The sequence below is a fragment of the Delphinapterus leucas genome, chromosome 7 (assembly GCF_059928025.1).
Source record: "Delphinapterus leucas isolate spDelLeu-1000000601 "Yukka" chromosome 7, BTC_Dleu_Yukka2, whole genome shotgun sequence".
In the NCBI taxonomy this organism is placed as follows: Eukaryota; Metazoa; Chordata; class Mammalia; order Artiodactyla; family Monodontidae; genus Delphinapterus; species Delphinapterus leucas.
In genome coordinates this window covers 78,891,470-78,910,402 of record NC_143135.1, presented here as the reverse complement: position 1 = coordinate 78,910,402, position 18,933 = coordinate 78,891,470, and the positions used below count along the sequence as shown (strand labels likewise).

At 40.6% G+C, this 18,933-nt stretch overlaps 1 protein-coding gene across 1 annotated transcript in view; it reads left to right on the top strand.

Moving 5' to 3' along the window:
* MMP20 (matrix metallopeptidase 20) overlaps nt 1–18,933 on the top strand; it is a 51,407-nt gene that overhangs the window by 4,956 nt on the left and 27,518 nt on the right. The window contains exons 2-6 of the mRNA XM_022560547.3: nt 1,992–2,239; nt 5,861–6,009; nt 8,181–8,306; nt 9,103–9,264; nt 11,557–11,698. Coding sequence (XP_022416255.2) covers nt 1,992–2,239; nt 5,861–6,009; nt 8,181–8,306; nt 9,103–9,264; nt 11,557–11,698 — 827 coding nt within the window. The remainder of the gene's footprint in view (nt 1–1,991; nt 2,240–5,860; nt 6,010–8,180; nt 8,307–9,102; nt 9,265–11,556; nt 11,699–18,933) is intronic.

The window sequence follows — 18,933 nt, the reverse complement described above, 5'->3', positions numbered from 1 at the left end:
CTTTTATTTTTTCCAAAAATATTTCATTAAACATTACTTTTCTTGATCATTGAGTATTTGGCAACCCCCCACCCACTTCCTCATCCTAGTCCTAGTTTAGGACTATATATCTGTGTGTATTAATATGCACAGACTTCTGTTTACAAAGGTGGCTTGTACTATAATAACAGTTGTAAACCTCTTTTCACTTAATATATCAGAAGCATCTTCTTATATGACCATATTTCATAAAACCAAAATTAGAATTTAGAGTGTAAGTGTAACACATAACCTAACAAGGGAATAAAATATTTGAAATCAAAACGGCCTCAGAAAATATGGAGCATCTGGCTTTCCACACAGAGCTCACCTCTGAAGAGAGTAATTCAGACTTACCATGAGCATCGTGTTATCACAGCATCAGCTTGAGCAAACAGAATGGCTCAGAGAATCGACGTCATCCTGCCAAAAAGATCAGGAACATAAAATGTTGATTTAAAATGGCCTAACCAGACATGGAAATGAAAGCAAATAGTTACACCTTTGTTTCAGGGCTCCATCGCCCTTTTCCTCCTCTTGGGTTCTCATCTCAGTAAGATTTTTACAAAGAACGACCACCAGGGAAGTGAGCTCCTCTCATAAGCAGGGCAAGGAGTAAGGATTGGTTGACCCCACAGTAAGGACACAGAACACCTTGTCCAAACAAGTGAGTGAGTCTTACTCCTTTTCTTTTTTTCCTTAACAATTACAGTTCATGTTCATAGCAGAAAACTTTGGGATATAGGAAAGGATAAAGAATAAATTGTCACCCATAATTTTAAAACCCAGAGATAAACAAGATTAATATTCAGACTTATTTCCTTCCATTATTTATGTTACTTATGTTCATTATAAATTATATATATGTTAATTATCAATGTCTTCATTAATGTCTTAGTTTTACGTGTTAATATAGATGTTAACATTATTATATTAATATACAGATATAATAAACATGAATATAATCTATTTACATTATACGATTTTATTTATGAAATTATGTATAAATATTTTACTTCTACCTTTCTCAGTATATTGCCATTATATTGACTTCATTACTCCATGCCATTAAATATTTTTCAAAAATATATAAATAATATTATTTATATACAATAAGTACTTTATAATAATATACAAATATAAAATTTTATATTTAATAAAATATAGATATAAAGATTTAGCTGCTTTTTGTTTTCCTGAAATAAGTTGGGTGGGTGAAATTCCTGGGCCAACAGCAGGCTCTGACCCTGCATTTTCGCGACCCTGTCTCACTCACTTCACCCAAGAAGTCATACAGAGTGTTTTGAGTGGTACATTAGGGTTTTAAGCCTTTAAGCGCAAGTAAAAGCCTTATAATTTATGGCTAATTTCATTTGCTTCAAGGGGCAGAGAGCCAGTCCTAGGAAACATGCTCCTTGGAAACAATTTGCACCCCATGTATTGAACACACCTGAATTAATTAAAAGTCTCAGCTGGGAAACAGGTTGACCTGCTGCCTTTGTATAAGATGAGAGGCTGCAATATAAAGCCGCAGAGAGTTAAGAACATTCTGATCTTGCATAATGTATAATGAAAATACGACACAAGTAACTGCTTACTAGAAAAATAGGAGAGTCTTTGTTTTACAGATTGGTAAAGACCTCAATGACAAATAAATGGTCCGTGGGGAAAATGTTCACATTATTCTCCTTCCATTATTTTTTTCTCTTCAAACAACTATTCATTGTAGAAAAAGTATAAAAGGCACGCACATAAAAAAATCTAAAATCCCACCGCCCAAAGACAATTGTTGTTAATAACTTGGCATATATCTGTCTAAGCTTCATCTACGCAAATATATCTAATTTTTTCAAAAGTGGGAATATGCTCTGCACACTATCTTTAGCATATCAAGAATACCGTCCCTGTCTTACCCGAGCATAAGTGTTGTCCAGAGATTGTGCTGTGGATGTCAGCCTGCCTCTCCATTTCAGGCATACCTTGACAAATATTACACAAAGAAAGGAGGGCACCAGATTGGTGAGATGATTGCAAGAGGAGGCAATTCCATGGTTAAAAACGTTAAGGAGCTGCAGGCTTTCTTCGGCCTCCGAGTCGCCGGGAAGTTAGACCGGGCCACCATGGATGTGATCAAGAGGCCTCGCTGTGGAGTTCCTGATGTGGCAAACTATCGCCTCTTCCCAGGTGAACCCAAATGGAAAAAAAATACTTTGACATACAGGTAATGAGATCGAGTCTTTCCAAATTCAGAGAGAAAGAGCCTTTCTCTCCTTCTTTCTTTTCATTTAAAAATATCTTCCTTCTGATCTGTATAAAAATCATGACTCGGGCTTCCCTGGTGGCGCAGCGGTTGAGAGTCCGCCTGCCGATGCAGGGGACGCGGGTTCGTGCCCCGGTCCGGGAGGATCCCGCATGCCGCGGAGCGGCTGCGCCCGTGGGCCGTGGCCGCTGAGCCTGCGCGTCCGGAGCCTGTTGCTCCGCGGCGGGAGAGGCCACAACGGTGAGAGGTCCGCGTACCGCAAAAAAAAAAAAAAAAAAAAAAAAAATCATGACTCATCACAATCATAAGAGAGCATAAGAACTTTTTAGGTCTAATCTTTAGAAAATGACAGTGGAGAATTCACTAGAAAATATGATCTCAAGAGTATCATAATGGCTGGCCGTTTTAGGCATTACAATTTTATCAGAGACAACACATTTTTCTCTAAAGAAAAATAAACTAGTCTAGGGTTAATAACCTGATGGTACCAACCAGTTTTCTTAAAACAATCTTCTAAATCAGAAGTAAATAAACTCACCTACTAATAAATTAACTTTTTATTAATTCCAATAATAATTTATTGACAATTTATTAAATGTCTACCATAGGCACTCAGTTTTGGAGATGTAAAGGTGAGTAGATCACCTTTCCTCTTCTTTGGGGGAGACACGCATACAAACAGTCGCAGCTCCGGGTGAGAAGTGTGAAACTACAGGTCTAAGCAGAGAACTGTGGCAGCACATGGAGGGAGCTACCAAGTCACCCAGGGACTGGCCAGTGACATCTGAGCCTGACTTGTAGGCAAAGCGGGAGCCAGTCAGCCCCTAGCCCCAGGCTCTCCCATCTCCCACCTTATCCCCCCCTCCACCTCCACAGTTGAGCCTGGCCCCCACCTGGCCATCCTCTGGATTCCTCCTGTTCCAGGTGGAACAAGGATTCCGCATGATCCAAGAGGGCTCATTCACCCAACCAGAATCTACACCCTCACTGTACTCTGGGTTTTCAGGCCAGAATTCCAGCCCCTCAGCCTGCATCCATTTGTGGGGCCAGTACAGGCCTCCTTCCCAGGTTGGCCCACCCTCCTCCATTGGACCGTCCATGGTGCTTCCTAATTATTATACTACATTTTACTATTATCTATATTCACGAGGTCATTTACATCTCTTATCTGTATGATGGAAATGATGTGCAACTACTCATCTCCTCCCAACTTTACGTTCACTCATGGCAAGTTGGTTGTTGAAATTAGCCATAGTGAGGGTACTTACAGTATGGAAATCAGCAAACCCTACAGACGAGGAGTTTTGGTCATAGAACTGGTTGTTAAACTGTAGCAGCACACCAGTGATTCCCTGTGATCAAATGGGGGCTCAAACCCAAAGAGAGATCAGATGATTCCTCTAGGCCACTTGTCTGTTGCTATGAGCCTAAGAGTCCATTAAGGTGGTGCTGAACACAATTATTAGCCTCTGCTCCAGCGTAAGAATTCCACAAAAATCAAAGCATTTGGGGAAGAAACGCCCTATAAGGAATTAAACACCCAAAAGATTATGAGATGATTAAGGGCAAGACAGAAATATTTTATATAAACTCATGAAGTTTTTTCTGTCATTTCTTAAAATAAACTGTATCATAGAATTTTAGTCAGTGATTATGCACAGCAAAGACAAGGGGAGAGATCAAGCTAATTTGGGACTTAAAGAAGTATAATATTCTTGTGATAATATTTTGGGCAGTCCCAAAAGCACCCTCCACACTGCCCATCCAGTTGCTCCCAAACAACTCTCCTTCTCCCCCACCCCACCCAAAAAGGAACTAGAGACTATCTTAGTACTCTGTCTATATAGCTACTGGATCTCAGAATAACTCCTTTTAACATAGCCCAAAGGACGGCAAAAGACAAAATATAGCATAGTGCTTGTGTGCATAGGCTTTGGAGTCGTAAAGAACTGGGCTCAAGTCCTGACTAGTCATAAAACGTAGAGTGTTACTATTATCTGTGAAGGTTGCTGTGAGGGTTAGAGTGCGTACCACATTTAAAAGTGCCTAGAACAAGGTCCAGCACGTAGTGTGTATTCACAGAACATTAGCTGTCATCACTGCTGCTGTGTCGGTCTCCAGACCCTGGGTCAGGACCTCTGTCCATGTGCTCTTCCTTTCTGGTGTCGTCCCTTCTCCATCTCTGTCTTCTCCAGCCCAACACACAGGCAGCTCTGTGGGAATGGATAGCTTGTCTATAATGTGAGCGAACTTCGAGATACCAACTACACAGAGCCATGATAAATCACAGTTTCATATTATGCAGTGGGCGTGGCATATTCTGAAAACACTAAATGGTCCCTTCAAGGGTCCTTCTGGTTTCCCCCCGGACACCTGCCTCCCTCCTCTTGGCCCCAGTCCCTGGAGTTAGAGATCTCCTTGATCCTTCCCTCTCCATTACTGAGATTTAGCTATTTCCCATCCTCTCTGTGGGACATGGTCCCTTCCTTTTGGGCCCCCAGGATAACCACTGTTGGTTTCTAGCTGAGAATGCACCACCTGCATCAGAATAACCTAGAATACTTGTGAAATGTAGATTTCTGGATCAAACATGTGTGTTTAACAAGTTTCCTAAGTAGTTATCACAAGTCCTAAACTTTGAGAACTACTGAGTAGGCCCTAAAAAACACTAGCTTTTATTCATTAGTTCATCCACTTAGCAAGTGTTTGCTAAGTGCCTACTATGTGCAAGGGCCTGGACTAGGAGCTGCAGAAAAAGAAAGTTGGCTAGGTGTCTGCTTTCAAGATTGGCTCTCACAGAATTCACTTCTAACTCTGCACCCATGATTCCACCTGAGTCCAAGGTTCTGGGTGGCGGTTCCTTTCTCCCGCCCTTCCTTTACATGCTGCCAAGAACCCCCAGCCCCTGGCCTCCAGCATGGCATGTCCTAGAAAAACACCAACTGTCTCCACCCACTGTTTGTCCAAAATGGTCTGTACTTTTCTGCCTTCTGATGTCATTGCCAGGCCAGGACTTGATGAAAGACTCAAGCCTTTTTCAGTTCAAGTGAGCATCCTTGTGAGGAGCTAGCACTTCCCCTTTAAGATACATATTATTTTAAGAAAAAACATTCCCCCATGGCCCTGGGGAAATCCTGATGGTCTGTGAACAAGAATTTGAAAACCCTCAAAACTCTGTGTTTTTATTTTTTACAATTGAAAATTTTCAGTACCTTTTGGGGAAAGAGGTCCCTTCTCAGTTAAAACCACTTTAGGGAAAATGGACTTCCGGCTACTCTTAAAGTTACACAAGGTATTATTCTTTAAAGTTAGTGATATATAATAACAATGAAAGCCAAACTGTTTCAGCACCAGATTATCTCAACTCTTTCATTTCTCTCCTTCATTTTTCTTACTGTTTAACATGTTTCAGTAATTTAACAAATATGAAAGCAAAATAAGAATTATTATTTTGGAGAAAAAAATCTAAGTTGTAGATTTATGTTCAATATTTTTATTTTTAATACAACCTTGATGTAATTCTTGCTTTCTTCACGTAGGAGCACTTACTGAAAGCAAAACATGTTCTTTCTGTTTTCACAGAATATCCAAATACACACCTTCCATGACTTCTGCAGAAGTGGACAAAGCAGTGGAGATGGCCCTGCAGGCCTGGAGTAGCGCCGTCCCTCTGAGCTTTGTCAGAATAAACTCAGGAGAAGCAGATATTATGATATCTTTTGAAACTGGAGGTACTGTGGTGCTTCTTAGATTTTGTCTACTAATCAGAGGAGAAATGTTTCAACACTTTTCCTTCTACAGTATTTAATCCATGTGATCAGCACAATCCTCCTTCACACAGTTGTGAAGGGCAGAGGACAAGGTCATGGCAAAGTCACAATCTTTGTCTGGCCAGAATATAAAACCAGGGGAGTTCTCAGCATTTCTTGTCATCAGTAGACTGAGCTGTAGAATGGACTCAGCATAATCAGCTTTCATAGTGGTATTGCCCCATCAGGGACAAATGCTGTCAGATTTAACTTTCCCATTGGCTAGAAGGTCATCTGACCTCATTCTATTCCCATGATGGTGCCCATCGCCATATACCCCCTCCCATATTAGCCAAGGATGTCCCACCTTGAATCCTCACTGAGGATTAATTTCACAGGAGCCCTGACAGCTTTCCCGTGCAGCAGTGTTTAGGAGAGTGACTGGCATTGCCGTCTTGTCCACACTTGCATACCATCTTTTGGAGACGCCAGGCCTGCCTCCAACCTGCCCACTTCTCCATCCCCCAACTCCCCGCAGCGAGGAGTGGAGCCCTTTTCAGAGAAGCATGTCTAGTAGTAGATGATGGAAGGGCTATGTAATTCCTTTCCCCTCTCAGTTTCCTCAGAGTCAAGGTGAGTATCACTGCCTCTTCCCCTTCACAGATAACATTTCTAAGTGTCCTATTTCAGTCCTTATCTTAATTTTAATCTGATGTCACTGGGGAAATACATGCTTAGAAGCTAGGAGAGAGAAGATCAAGTAAGTCCTGAGTGTGACCCCTTGAGAGGTGGCCCTGGGTGTGGCCTGGTCCATGGCAGATCCTGTTCTCCCAGAGGACCAAGGCCACCCCACAGTGAACTAGCAGGGCAGTGGGCTCAGGGCAGCTCTGGAGGTGATGGAGTTAACATCTGACTGTCTCTTGATCTTCCAAGCTTGTGCTCTGTTCCCTAAAACAGAGTTAACTAGGGACTGTGCTGCCATTTAACCAGGACTTCAGGGCATGTAATCTGATTAAACAACACTGCACTGAGACCCGGGGAATGGCACACCAGAATTTGTTTTGTTGGTTTTTAATAAAACAAGGTATGCTCACGAAAATCCTGAAAAACTGTGAAATGTAGTTTCTATAATATCTCTCGTTTTATTCTTCCTCCTTTTCTGTTATATTTGTAATGAACTTTTAATTAAATGTAGATAATAATACAAAAGAATATTAAGCTTTGAAAGTTGTAATTTTATAAACACCTTTATTGCTTTCATGAATTTTATGCATGAAAGTATATCAAAATTACAGAGAAATTTTCTTTTTCTTTTTTTGATGCTTCCTTAAATTATATTGTGCTCTAGAAACAGAAAGCACACACTTGTCCAATTTACTATAATTGTCTTAGTCAAATCAGATTTTTGTTTGGTTTTTTGTTTTTCTTATTAATCTTATTTTTTATTGAAGTATAGTTGATTTACAATGTTGTGTTAGTTTTAGGTGTACAACAAAGTGATTCAGTTATATATATGTGTGTGTGTGTGTGTGTGTGTGTATATATATATATATATATATATATATATATATATGGATATATACATTCTTTTTCAGATTCTTTTCCCTTATAGGTTATTACAAAATATTGAGTATAGTTCCCTGTGCTATACGGTAGGTCCTTGTTGGTTATATTTTATATATAGTAGTGTGTATATTTAATCCCAAACTCCTAATTTATTCCTCCCCACCTAACCCTGAATCATACATTGAAAGCACTCTGCCAACATGTTCACATTCCAGTCAGTGGACGAGGTTGTGATTGAATGACCATCCGCTCTTTCTCCTTTTGTAATCTGTGGCATGGTCATAGTCTACAGTATGCCTTGTGCCAATTAATAGACATTGCAACAAATACAATATCAAATGAACATTTTTTATTTTTAATGCTTACTATCTTTAAAATACAAAATATCCCTTTTATTTTTTTAATGGATAGGTTACTCATTGGCATGTGAGCTTCTTCTTATAAAGAATGAATATTGAAAAGTAAACCTATTTATATGAGAAGTGTCAATGCTATTGAAAAAGTTTTCTGTTCACTGTGATATTAGGTACCCTTCAAAAATTGCTAGAAAGACTAAATCCTGTTGGTGTTTCTCCCCACTTGTTTAGATCACGGGGATTCCTATCCATTCGATGGGCCTCGGGGGACTCTAGCCCATGCATTTGCACCTGGAGAAGGCCTGGGAGGAGATACACATTTCGACAATGCTGAGAAGTGGACTATGGGAACGAATGGTATATATGCACAATTCACCATAACCTGGAAAATATTGTACCTTCTTCTGGGCCTCCATCATGAAACCTTGAGGTTCAACGTCCCAAGCCACCCTTTAACTAGGGGGGCTGGCTAGGAAAAACAAGTAAGCCAAAAATCCAAAAGGGAACACCGTAAGGGAAAAAGATCCACCCTCCAATGTGCTGTAGACTTTTCTGATCTCTGGTTCATAGTGTATAATCTCAAGAAGCAGCAATCCCCTACTCAACACACAGCTCAATTTTTCTTCAACTACATAATATTTTTTGATTCTTACTTGTACTTGGAAATAGGCTATATTCAGAAATGACCTGAGGGGAGTCAGTACTTTCCTGAGAAGTACGATGGGGATGGGTATAAAAGTTCTAGAACATCATGCATGTCATGTGGAAATCTTCAGTGTGAAACTTGTGTGGATAAAAGGGAGTAGGCAGGGAACTAGTAAGGCATCTGTGGCCTAAATCTAGGTATTATTGCCACTGTTAGCTCTAAGGCCCTTCTTTATCAATCTACTGAGCACCATTGACAATGAACAAAATGAACTGATTTACATTTCCATCTTCTCCCACCCCCAAGCCCTTCCTAGCCAAGGTGGGGAGAACTGGACTAAAGTCAGCAAAGTTAAGTGCCAGGACAACCTAACAACCTTTGAATAACCCAGTTATGAAAAGAAAATGAATAAACTGTGATTTGGGCATAAATTCTCCTGTGAAGACAGGAAACGTTGAACATAAAACCTTGTGCTGATGCGGTCTTTTCCTCTCTCATATTGTCTAGGTTTCAATTTATTCACCGTTGCTGCTCATGAATTTGGCCACGCACTGGGCCTGGCCCATTCCACAGACCCATCAGCACTGATGTACCCAACTTATAAGTATCAGCATCCCTATGGACTCCACCTTCCCAAGGATGATGTGAAGGGGATCCAGGCACTGTACGGTACAATCACTACACTTTTTTTGACCACAAACCCTGAAAGTGACAGGCATTTGGTCTCCAACTTAAAGAAAGTATACTTTGTCAGAAGTTACCTACATAAGTGAAGATTAAGCTAGAAACCACAGCCCCAGCTATGCCCTCTTATGAAGAGCTTATTTATCAGATATGAGTATTGCTTTCTTTTGTAAGATGTACAATTAAATTTTACATCTTTCCTCCAGAGCATATTGGTCCCTTGATGGCCATAGAAAATACAATCATTTGTGTGTATTTTGAGTGTCGATCAGGAGTCAGACATTGGGAGAGGATGGATATTTTTTATAGTTCATGTATATCATGCTTATCCATTTGCAGATAAGTGACCTTATCTTCCTAAAAATAGCAATGATGATGGTAATAACTGTACCATTCGGTCATATAGGCAATCTTCAGTTTGTAAATCACGTTCATATGAGTCACCTCCATACCATCCTCAGGATCAGCCTGTGGGGTGTGAAATGTTTTCCTTATTCGATAGTTGAGAAAGCTGAGGCTCAAAGACAGTAACTATCCCAAAATATTCAAAATGATCTCAAGCGTTAACATTCTTTCAAAGGTAATAAAGGATTATTAGGAACTCTATATCCAATTTTGCTTAACAGAAAGAAAAATCTGTTAATCCATGAGATGAAATCTTGAAACATCATTAGACCTTGACATTTTTTTGTGTTTGATGGATAAAAGCTGAAGAATCTAGGAAACTGACTTTTCCTTAAGCCTCAGAGCCTGGTTATTCAGGCTTTAGTTATAGGAGTCCCTCTTCTTCCTCTCAGCCTAGAAAAGGGTCTGTAGAGCCCAGCTCGCCCATGTTTCCTGCATGCCAGCCAGCCCATCCGCTGCTTAGAAATGGGCACACAGATTTGGGCAGTCAGAAATGGGCACACAGAAATGGGCAGTCAGATTTTACCTGAGGCATAAAAGACAAATTGCATCCCCAAAAGTGTTCGGCCAGCTGTATCCCTTCAGAGAGGGGTATATGGCAGTCCTGCTCCGGCCTTGATTGACAGGAAGAAAAAATACTGTGAATCTCTCCATATAACACATTTGGCCCTAGGACTCCAATGTGAAACACTTCCTGTGGCCACCAAGAAGAACCCACTCCAAATCCATGCCTGCCCTTTATGGGTCCTTGTGCACTAGAGTCACCGCCATCTGATGGCCACTCTTACTCGGCCAGGAGCTGCAGCATATATTTTGACGTGGCCATTTTTACACAGGTGAACAAAATGCAGAAACATGGTTTTATATTGCCAAGAAGCACACACATCAGCCACCCCTGACCACCTGAGCACCCTGATCTTTGGTAGAGTGCCTGGCAGCACACTTCTGATCTGACCAATTTCCAGTTTCTGATCTTTTCCCAAAGCTGCACCCCACCTCAGATCTTCGCCCCATTGCTGACCCTCCTCCACCCTGATCTCACCCATCTCTCACTCTTAGTGGACCCTTCCCTGTGCCTCACTCCTTCCCTGATCCTCAGCTCTGGTCACAACAAGACTCCATCAAGCACAGAGACCTGCGAGGGGCAGTGGCTCAGGCAGCCCCAGCTCACTCTTCTGTAGCTGGCAGACAGTCCTCAGGAACAGAATGGGGGATGAAAACTCACCAGTACCTCTCCCAAAGGGCGGGTCCTACATTCCAAGAGTGTCCACCAGAAGATCACTTTAAATGGCAAACACTTCCAAGGTACTTCAGTGCCCCAGGAATTTGCTCAGTCTCTTCTGGGTGCCTAAGAAAAGGCTTGTGCACAGGGAAGGACACCCAGAAGTTGTTTGAAAATAATAAGAAAACACACAAGAAAGTTATAATCTTATTGAGAACAAGAGTACTTAATCATCAAAAAGAAAAAAATCAGAGGCAATTTTCAAAATAGATTCCTAATTTGAAACACCCATAGCTATCAAAGAAATTATGCATAGTAATGAAATAATAGTTACCATTTTGGGAACTTTTATTATATGCCCAGCACTCCACTAAGTGCTTTTCAGGCATTATTTAATTCTCACAAAAACCTTCTGAGGTAGGTACCATTATTGCCCCATTTTACTATGAGGAAACGGAGGCTTAGAGAGGTTCACCTGTATCACACAAGTCAGCAACTAATGAAGCCGGGATTCAAACCCAGGTCTGCCTGTCATCGACAGCCATGCTCTTTATTACCTTGTCATATACAGTGAAAGCAGGTCCCTGGAGCAGAAGTGCACAGACTCTACACTCCTGGTACCATTTTGACCAAGTTGCTTTGAATCCTAGGACCTCGGAAGACGTTCCCAGGGAAGCCCGCTGTGCCCCACAGCCCCCCTCATAATCCTTCTATCCCCGACCTCTGTGACTCCAGCTCAGCCTTTGATGCTGTGACAATGCTGGGAAAGGAGCTCCTGTTCTTCAGGGACCGGTAAGCATTAAGACATGCCACCAACTCTTATCAGGCCTCAGCTCCATATCCAGACACATGTCACTCTAGAGGACCTTGTTGCTGCCATGGGTGGCAATCATGCAGAAGTGCTGTCCTGTGTGGCATCTGGATGGGAGGCAGGAGTCTTTGGGGAGATATGGAACTGCCAAAACCCAAAGAGCACCGACTATGCTCTTGCCACTGTACTGTTTTCAGTATGAGTAGTGTTTCTTCTAACCTTTTTCACTGTGAAGCAGAGTTAGAATCCCAAATTTACAGATGAAGACAGAAGCTCAGGAGAACATGTAACTTCACAAAGTAACACAGTTGTATTAAGTGGCTGAGTTATGACACCAGCCCAGATTTATCTGATGTCTGTTTTGTTCACCACTGTATCCCTAGCGAGAGCACATAGTATATTCTCAATAAATATTTGTTAATGGGGGTTGGATAGATGGAAAGATGGGCAGAGAGGTTGTTGCAAGAATGGATGGATGGATGGATAGTCAGGTGGATAGATAGGTGGGTGGATGGTTCTAAAGTTAGTATTTTTCCTAAACCCTTCTTTCTCAAGGCCTCCTGACTTTTCAACTATCAGCTGTCAGAAAGCACAGAGAAGGAGGGGATACTGGTGGGTTTTTGTTATACTACAGCTTTAGCTACTCAAGAATACCCTGAGGTTTGAGTTTCTATTACTGTTGTTTTAGGAGTGTTTCTTTTGGGCTTGCTAATAGAAGTTTCAGTAGTTCTGTGAGTTGTAAAGAATGATGAGATAGCATTGGTATTTAACTTTAATAGCATAGGAGATTGAGTAATTTATGATACTAGAGATCCTGGGTTTTTAGTGAAGATACTATAGGAGCTATAGGAATAGCTATAGTATCAGATACAGCTATGATTAGTGGTGGTAGGTGGTTGATCTTTATTTTTTAGTATTTTTATTGTTATGGAGGTTATTCATCAAAAGTAAAATAAGTAAGTTTAACATTAGTGTAATAAGGAAAAAGAGGAAAATTAAACGTTTTTGGTTTGAAATTGATGTGGAAATTTTTTTTTAATATTTATTTATTTGGTTGTGCCGGGTCTCAGTTACGGCAGGTGGGCTCCTTAGTTGAAGCTTGCCAGCTCCTTAGTTGTGGCATGCAAGCTCTTATCTGCGGCCTGCATACAGGATCTAATTCCCTGACCAGGAATCGAATCCAGACCCCTGCATTGGGAGCACGGAGTCTTAACCACTGCACCACCAGGGAAGTCCCAATGTGGAAGTTTTTATCTGAAGATAAGTAGTTTCTGGAATAAAGTTTTCTAGCAAAATTAAATGTAATATTAATGATGCTAGCTTTTTGGCTTGCTGAAATGTTGATGAATGGTGACAGACAGTGAGTAATAATAGGAAAAACCCTGAAGAGGTTGGAAAATTTATACAGGTGCAAAGGGGAATTAAATTTTAGGTTTTGTGTTACAAAGTTAAGTTCAAGTGCTAGAATAAAACCTGAAACAGCTACAGGGAGAGCTGCTCATTTTAGGTCGTAGGGCATAGTTGTTGGGGTAATCTTGTTGGAAGTAAAACATCTAGTGAAAATGCTTCTGATTGAAAGGTGTTTAATAGAATCGATTAGGAGAGGATGATTTTCATTCATTAGAATTAGTGTTGAAAAATGAGGTTGTGCTAGACAGGTGAAGAAAATAATTTGAACACTATAGGCAGCTGCTAGGGAAGTAGCAGCAAGAGTAAATAATAGGGCTCAGAAATTGGTATACAGTGTGTTAGCAGTTTGTTAATTAAGGCTTTGGAGTAAAAGCCTGTAAGGGAAGGCCTACCTGTGAGCTCTAGGCTTCTGATAATAAGTGAGGTTGAAGTAAAGGGGAAAGCTCTAAATAAGCTGCCTATTTTTCAGGTGTCTCGTTCATTAGGTTATGAATAATAGACCCAGAGCATATAAATGACATGGAATATAAAAATACACGTGTGCAGATGTGAAGGATGCTAAGTATGGTTGGGTAATACCAATGGTAACTCTTAGGCCTAACTGGCTTGAAGTAGAGAAGACAACAGTCTGCTTGATGTCATTTTGCTGTGACTAGTTCGTGTGGCGATAGCACCTAGACAGAGTGTCAGTGTTTTGAATAGTTTTATTATTTTCTATCCATGGTAAAACAAATTAGTAAAAAGACACCTGTTTCAACTCTTGTGTTTGAATGATGCTGAGGCTGTTGCTGGGCTTCCTGAGGCTGAGGGAAGTCGTGGGCAAGGCCAAGCTGGAAGCCCCCTTAGTAGAAGCAGATAATGACCAAGGTTAAGCATGAAGATGTGTTGGAAATCTTATGAGTTTAAATTAAATTGTTCCTTGTTTCCTCGTTCTGTGGCTTCTCAGAGAGCATAATTACTTCTCTCCTTGGACAGCAAGAGAAACATCCCAACTCTCACCTCCACTCCTCCCCTTACTGGGGACTGAATTCAACCACATCAGAATAGGCAGAGGTGGCTCAGGCATATGCATGTGTGACATTATTTTTTATTCTTTTTTCTTCATTGGAAAAGTGGTCGTTGAGCTCATACAGAGTGTTAAAAACTGTTGTAGTGACTGGAGCTATAAAGATGGATCAATAGTCCCCTTGCTTTTGTATACTTCAGGGTTAGATGAGGGAGAGGGACATTCAAACAGCGCTGCCATCTCGCTGTGTGCTCATGTGCGCATTTAGACAGAGAGAAAACGCCCTGGTGTCTCTTTTTATAAGAGCACTAATCCCATCAGCCCTACCCTCATGACCTCATCAAACCCTAATTACCTCCCACTGGTCCCATCCAAATACCATCACACCATCACATTGGGGTTTGGGATGAATTACGGGGAGACACAAACATTCAGCTCATAAGACAGAGTAATCACATTGTTAAACATGTTATTGGATGTCCATCCAGACTTTTTCTCTGGGTAGAGATTTATTGTAAATATGGGAGGGAGACAGGGATGTCCACAAAAGTGGGATTTTGTAATGTGCTGGATGTGCTGATTTGTACATTTTTTCACTCAATAATCTCTCATGTTGCCATGTCAATGGATTTTAATTTTCATCTTTATTTTATGTATGTATATATTATCCTAATATATAGATCTGTCCTAACTTATTTAACCAATCCCAAATTAATGAACATCTGGATTGTTTCTGATTTTTATAAATTAGGAACAGCTTCAATAATGAATGGGCATCTGATCTTCAAAGGCAAATGAAAGGAAAGCCCAGGAACTCAGGCTTCAGACTTAGGCTAAGTTGGTTTAAATCTGGCCATGCTTCTTACTGATCAGGTGACACTGGGCAAGTAATGTGCCAGACACGCAGTAAGCACTCAATAAAAGGCAGTTACTATATTTAGGAGTGGAAATCAAAAAACATGTACAACAGATTAAGGATTAGAAACAACCTGAGGTATTTTTAATTATTATCTTTTATATTAAGCCTTATTGATTATTTACTTTATTTTTATTGTTTATAACCAAAAAGTAAACCAAAGGGGAATCGGTAAACGTTGACCCAGGAGTGATAGGCAAGGCGCAGAGCAGGAAGCCTGGACACCGTGCAAGGTGACATCAGCTTCATCTGAGGGATAACCTTGTCAGACTCTGCTGCCCATACAATGCATGTAGCACTTGTGCCCCAGTGCAGCACACAGCTTACTCTTTTGGTAGTATCAATGTTTGTGATAGAGGCAAGGAGACAGTGCAGTCAAAGGTATTATGCCCTTTCATGCAATTATAATTGTTTTCTTAAAAAAGCAAAAGAAAATTTTTTTAACCTTCTGTTTATCAAACTGTGAGCATTCAAAAATTGCCATGACTAAGTGAAGATAATACATCCTTTGACAAAATCTTGACTGTAAATACCGAGGGTGGTAACAGAATAGAAAGGGAGGCATAGATATAAGGGACATTTAGAAAGGAGTGGTTAGGGAAGGGATTAAAGAAAGCGAACTTGTATCTGCTCAGCCATCACCTTGTCATCTTCTCCCATTTCTGATCTGATGAGCTATTGTGGTAGGGCAGGTAATACCAAAGGTCTAGGAGGAGCTAGAAGGAGCCAGCAGTGGTACCCTTTCAACACTGGAATTGCCACTGACCCAACTTGGGACTTTGAACCTCTATTTCTCCTCTTTAAAATGAGGTGTTGTCTGATATTCATAGCGACTTCAGTGTGTCCAGTACTTACTATGCTAAGCTCTTTGTTATCAACTCCTTACAACACCCCTGTAAGGTATGGATTATTATTCCTTTTTTATTAGACATAGAAAAGATAACTGGTTCAAGCTCACACCCACACCCACACTGTCCTCTGCTAGAGCCCATGCTCCTAACCTCCCTGCCTAACCACCTCCTAAGGTGCTGTCCAGAGCTAGAATCCCATGGCTCTGATCTCCTACCAGCTGTCACCAAAAGTCCCCAAGTGCTTGCTAAGCCTGGACAAAGAACAAAGAATTCTTTCAAGCCACAGCCATCATGGCAACCTGGGGGCCATGATGAAAGAGTTCCCAGTCTGTTCTCTCCCACCTGCCAGCCTGGAATTCCCCATCACCAACAATAACCTGTTGATGAGACATTTCAGGCTGTGGATGTAATAACCACACAGTTTGTTTCCAAAGCAAGATGGAATGCAGTGTCTTTTAAAGTCACCGTGAGATTGTTGCAGTGTATAAATGTACATTGGTACGTTCAAATGTTCTGTTTGAAGAGAAATAAACTTCAGCTATAATAAGTTGAAAGTCATAAGTATATATGACTTTCATATATATATAAATATATGTATATGTTTAATTCATATAGATTTCTCTTTATAATAGGTGACAAAATATTAAAGTTATCCCAGATTTCCTCGAGGTGACTGGAACTCCAGTCATACCCAAATGATATTTGCATCTCTCTGATTATTCTGGGTTTTACATGATATAATTTAACGATAAAATCAAGAATATCACAATCAGCTGTAGACCTTGGAAGAATAATAGCATTTTACATATGGAATAAGCATAAAGGTTGATCATGTCCTAATCCTTCATTTTGGAGATAAGAAAGCTAGGCCCAGGTCTCTCAGCCCAGCAGACCCTCCACTGCAACCCGGGTCTGCTGACTCGTGATGCTCAGTCCATCTTATCACTCACATAGATAACCTCTGACTGTGCAATGGAACTACGAAGAGAACGCTGAATTTTGACTTGAATGAATGAATGCTCTCTGACTGGAATGCATTTGGAGTGAGTAGGAAAAGCACTTTGGGGCGGCTCCTGTGCTCCTGGGCCCTTGGCCTGCGGGTTGGGTAAAGAGCCACAATCTTTACCCAACCTTCAGGGTAAAGAAGGAGGAGGTTCTAGACTATCCAGGTTTCCCAAAAATGTTTGCTAGGCTTCTCCACATTCTGTTTTATTCTCAAAATAGGATTCTTTATTTAAAAACATCTGTCAATCACTAATTGTCACATTTGAAAGACGTTATGTATACTAGATTCGAATGGAAAGAAACATATGGTTAAGAGACATGCAAGTAGGGATTGAAGAGAAGGGCGAATGTAAGAGGCATCCTGAAGGAGTCACCAGCAGGACTTGGACACTGATTTGGTGAGAACAATGGAAAAGGAAGCAGCATGGCCCACATAGATAGGAAAATCCAAAAGACTTATGGGACAAATGAAGAAAGACTCAATTTTAGATGTGTCGAATTTAAGGTGATGACAATTCTAGTGGGGTTTTATAGAAATAAGCCAGTGCTCAGGGGAGGGATCACAGTCGGAGGCTTCATAGGTTATAGAATCTCCCACATGGAGGAGGCACTGAAAGATGTGAAAATAAACTCTAATAATTATAATAACAATAGCTGACATGTTATGATCATTTACAATGTGTTACTGTGTGTCCTGCTAAGCATTTTATAGACATCTGCTCCTTTAATCCACACCGTTCTCTTTCCCAGCTAGAATTTTTAACCTAGGTCTACTTGACTTCAGAGGCAGAATCCCTATAATGGAGCCCCAGATAAACCAGGGAAAAGAGAATTATCTTTTCTATAAGTGATCAATAGTGGACAATGCTGCTGAGGTCACCAGACTGAGGACTGAAGAACAGGACTGACTGGCCAGGATGATGAAGGGATGTAGTTTTAGTGGCGTAGTAAGGAATGAACCCAGATCCCGAGGAGTGAAAAGGCAAATGGTGTGGAGCAAAGGGTAATGGTAGATGTAGGTCATTCATTTGAGAATCTTGTTAATAACAAAGAGTTAAGATAATAGCTGGAAGAGGCAGCAGGGTTAAATGAGGACTTTTTTCAAGATGAGAAATACCTGGGCGCATTTGAAGACATGAAAAGGAGCCAATGAAGAAAAAGAAATGCAAAGCACTTTGGGGAGGAGGGACAATAAAATCAGTAACCTCTGCTATTAGATGGCACCATTGGAACCTAGCATTTCCCAGGGTTCCGTGGGCTTGAGGAAAGCTTGCACAGCTAAAGAGGAAGTCTTCCTCCTTCAGTCTCCCTGGGGATCTTTCTTATCTGGCTCTAAGGTTGCATCACTGAAAGTCAACACAGGCATTGTATTTACTTAGAGTGATTCTCTGTTACGTACTACAAATTCAGACAAAGAGGCAGAAGGTGTACTAAGATTGCTGATTCACTGCCATTTCTTCTGAACACCCTCCTTCTGACTAAGGACGAGGTTCTTTACATCTTCACAGGTTACGGCTTATAAATATGGATCTCTGTAGGCTCCTCAGATGGGTATAAACACTTAATTTAAGGACACTGTGCACAGCTTTGGCTATTTTAACCACTGTCTACATGTGGGTTTTTAATTTTATAAGCTCTGTTTCTCTTGGGTTCAGTGAGATGGATGATTCATTCTGATTTTTGGCCTCTGAAACATCCTCATATAAACAGCCCTGGTTAGTGAGCTCCCCTCAAATGAATGGCTTCTTGGCCAATGATGTGACTGTCTGTACTTCAGATTTTCCAGCGACAAAATTTTATATCAGCGAGACAAATTTAGAAGGAAACTTATCTCTACTGATAAACTCTAAGTTTTACATAATTAAAAAATTTGTAGAGTAAAAACATGTCTCTTTAAAGTATTTACAAATAATTGAAAAAGTAGTCCAGAGTTTATAAAATGCTTTAATATGCATTGTCTCAATTGATCCTTTGAAATATTAGCACAGGTTTATTATTATTATCATTCTTATTTGACAGAAAGAAACT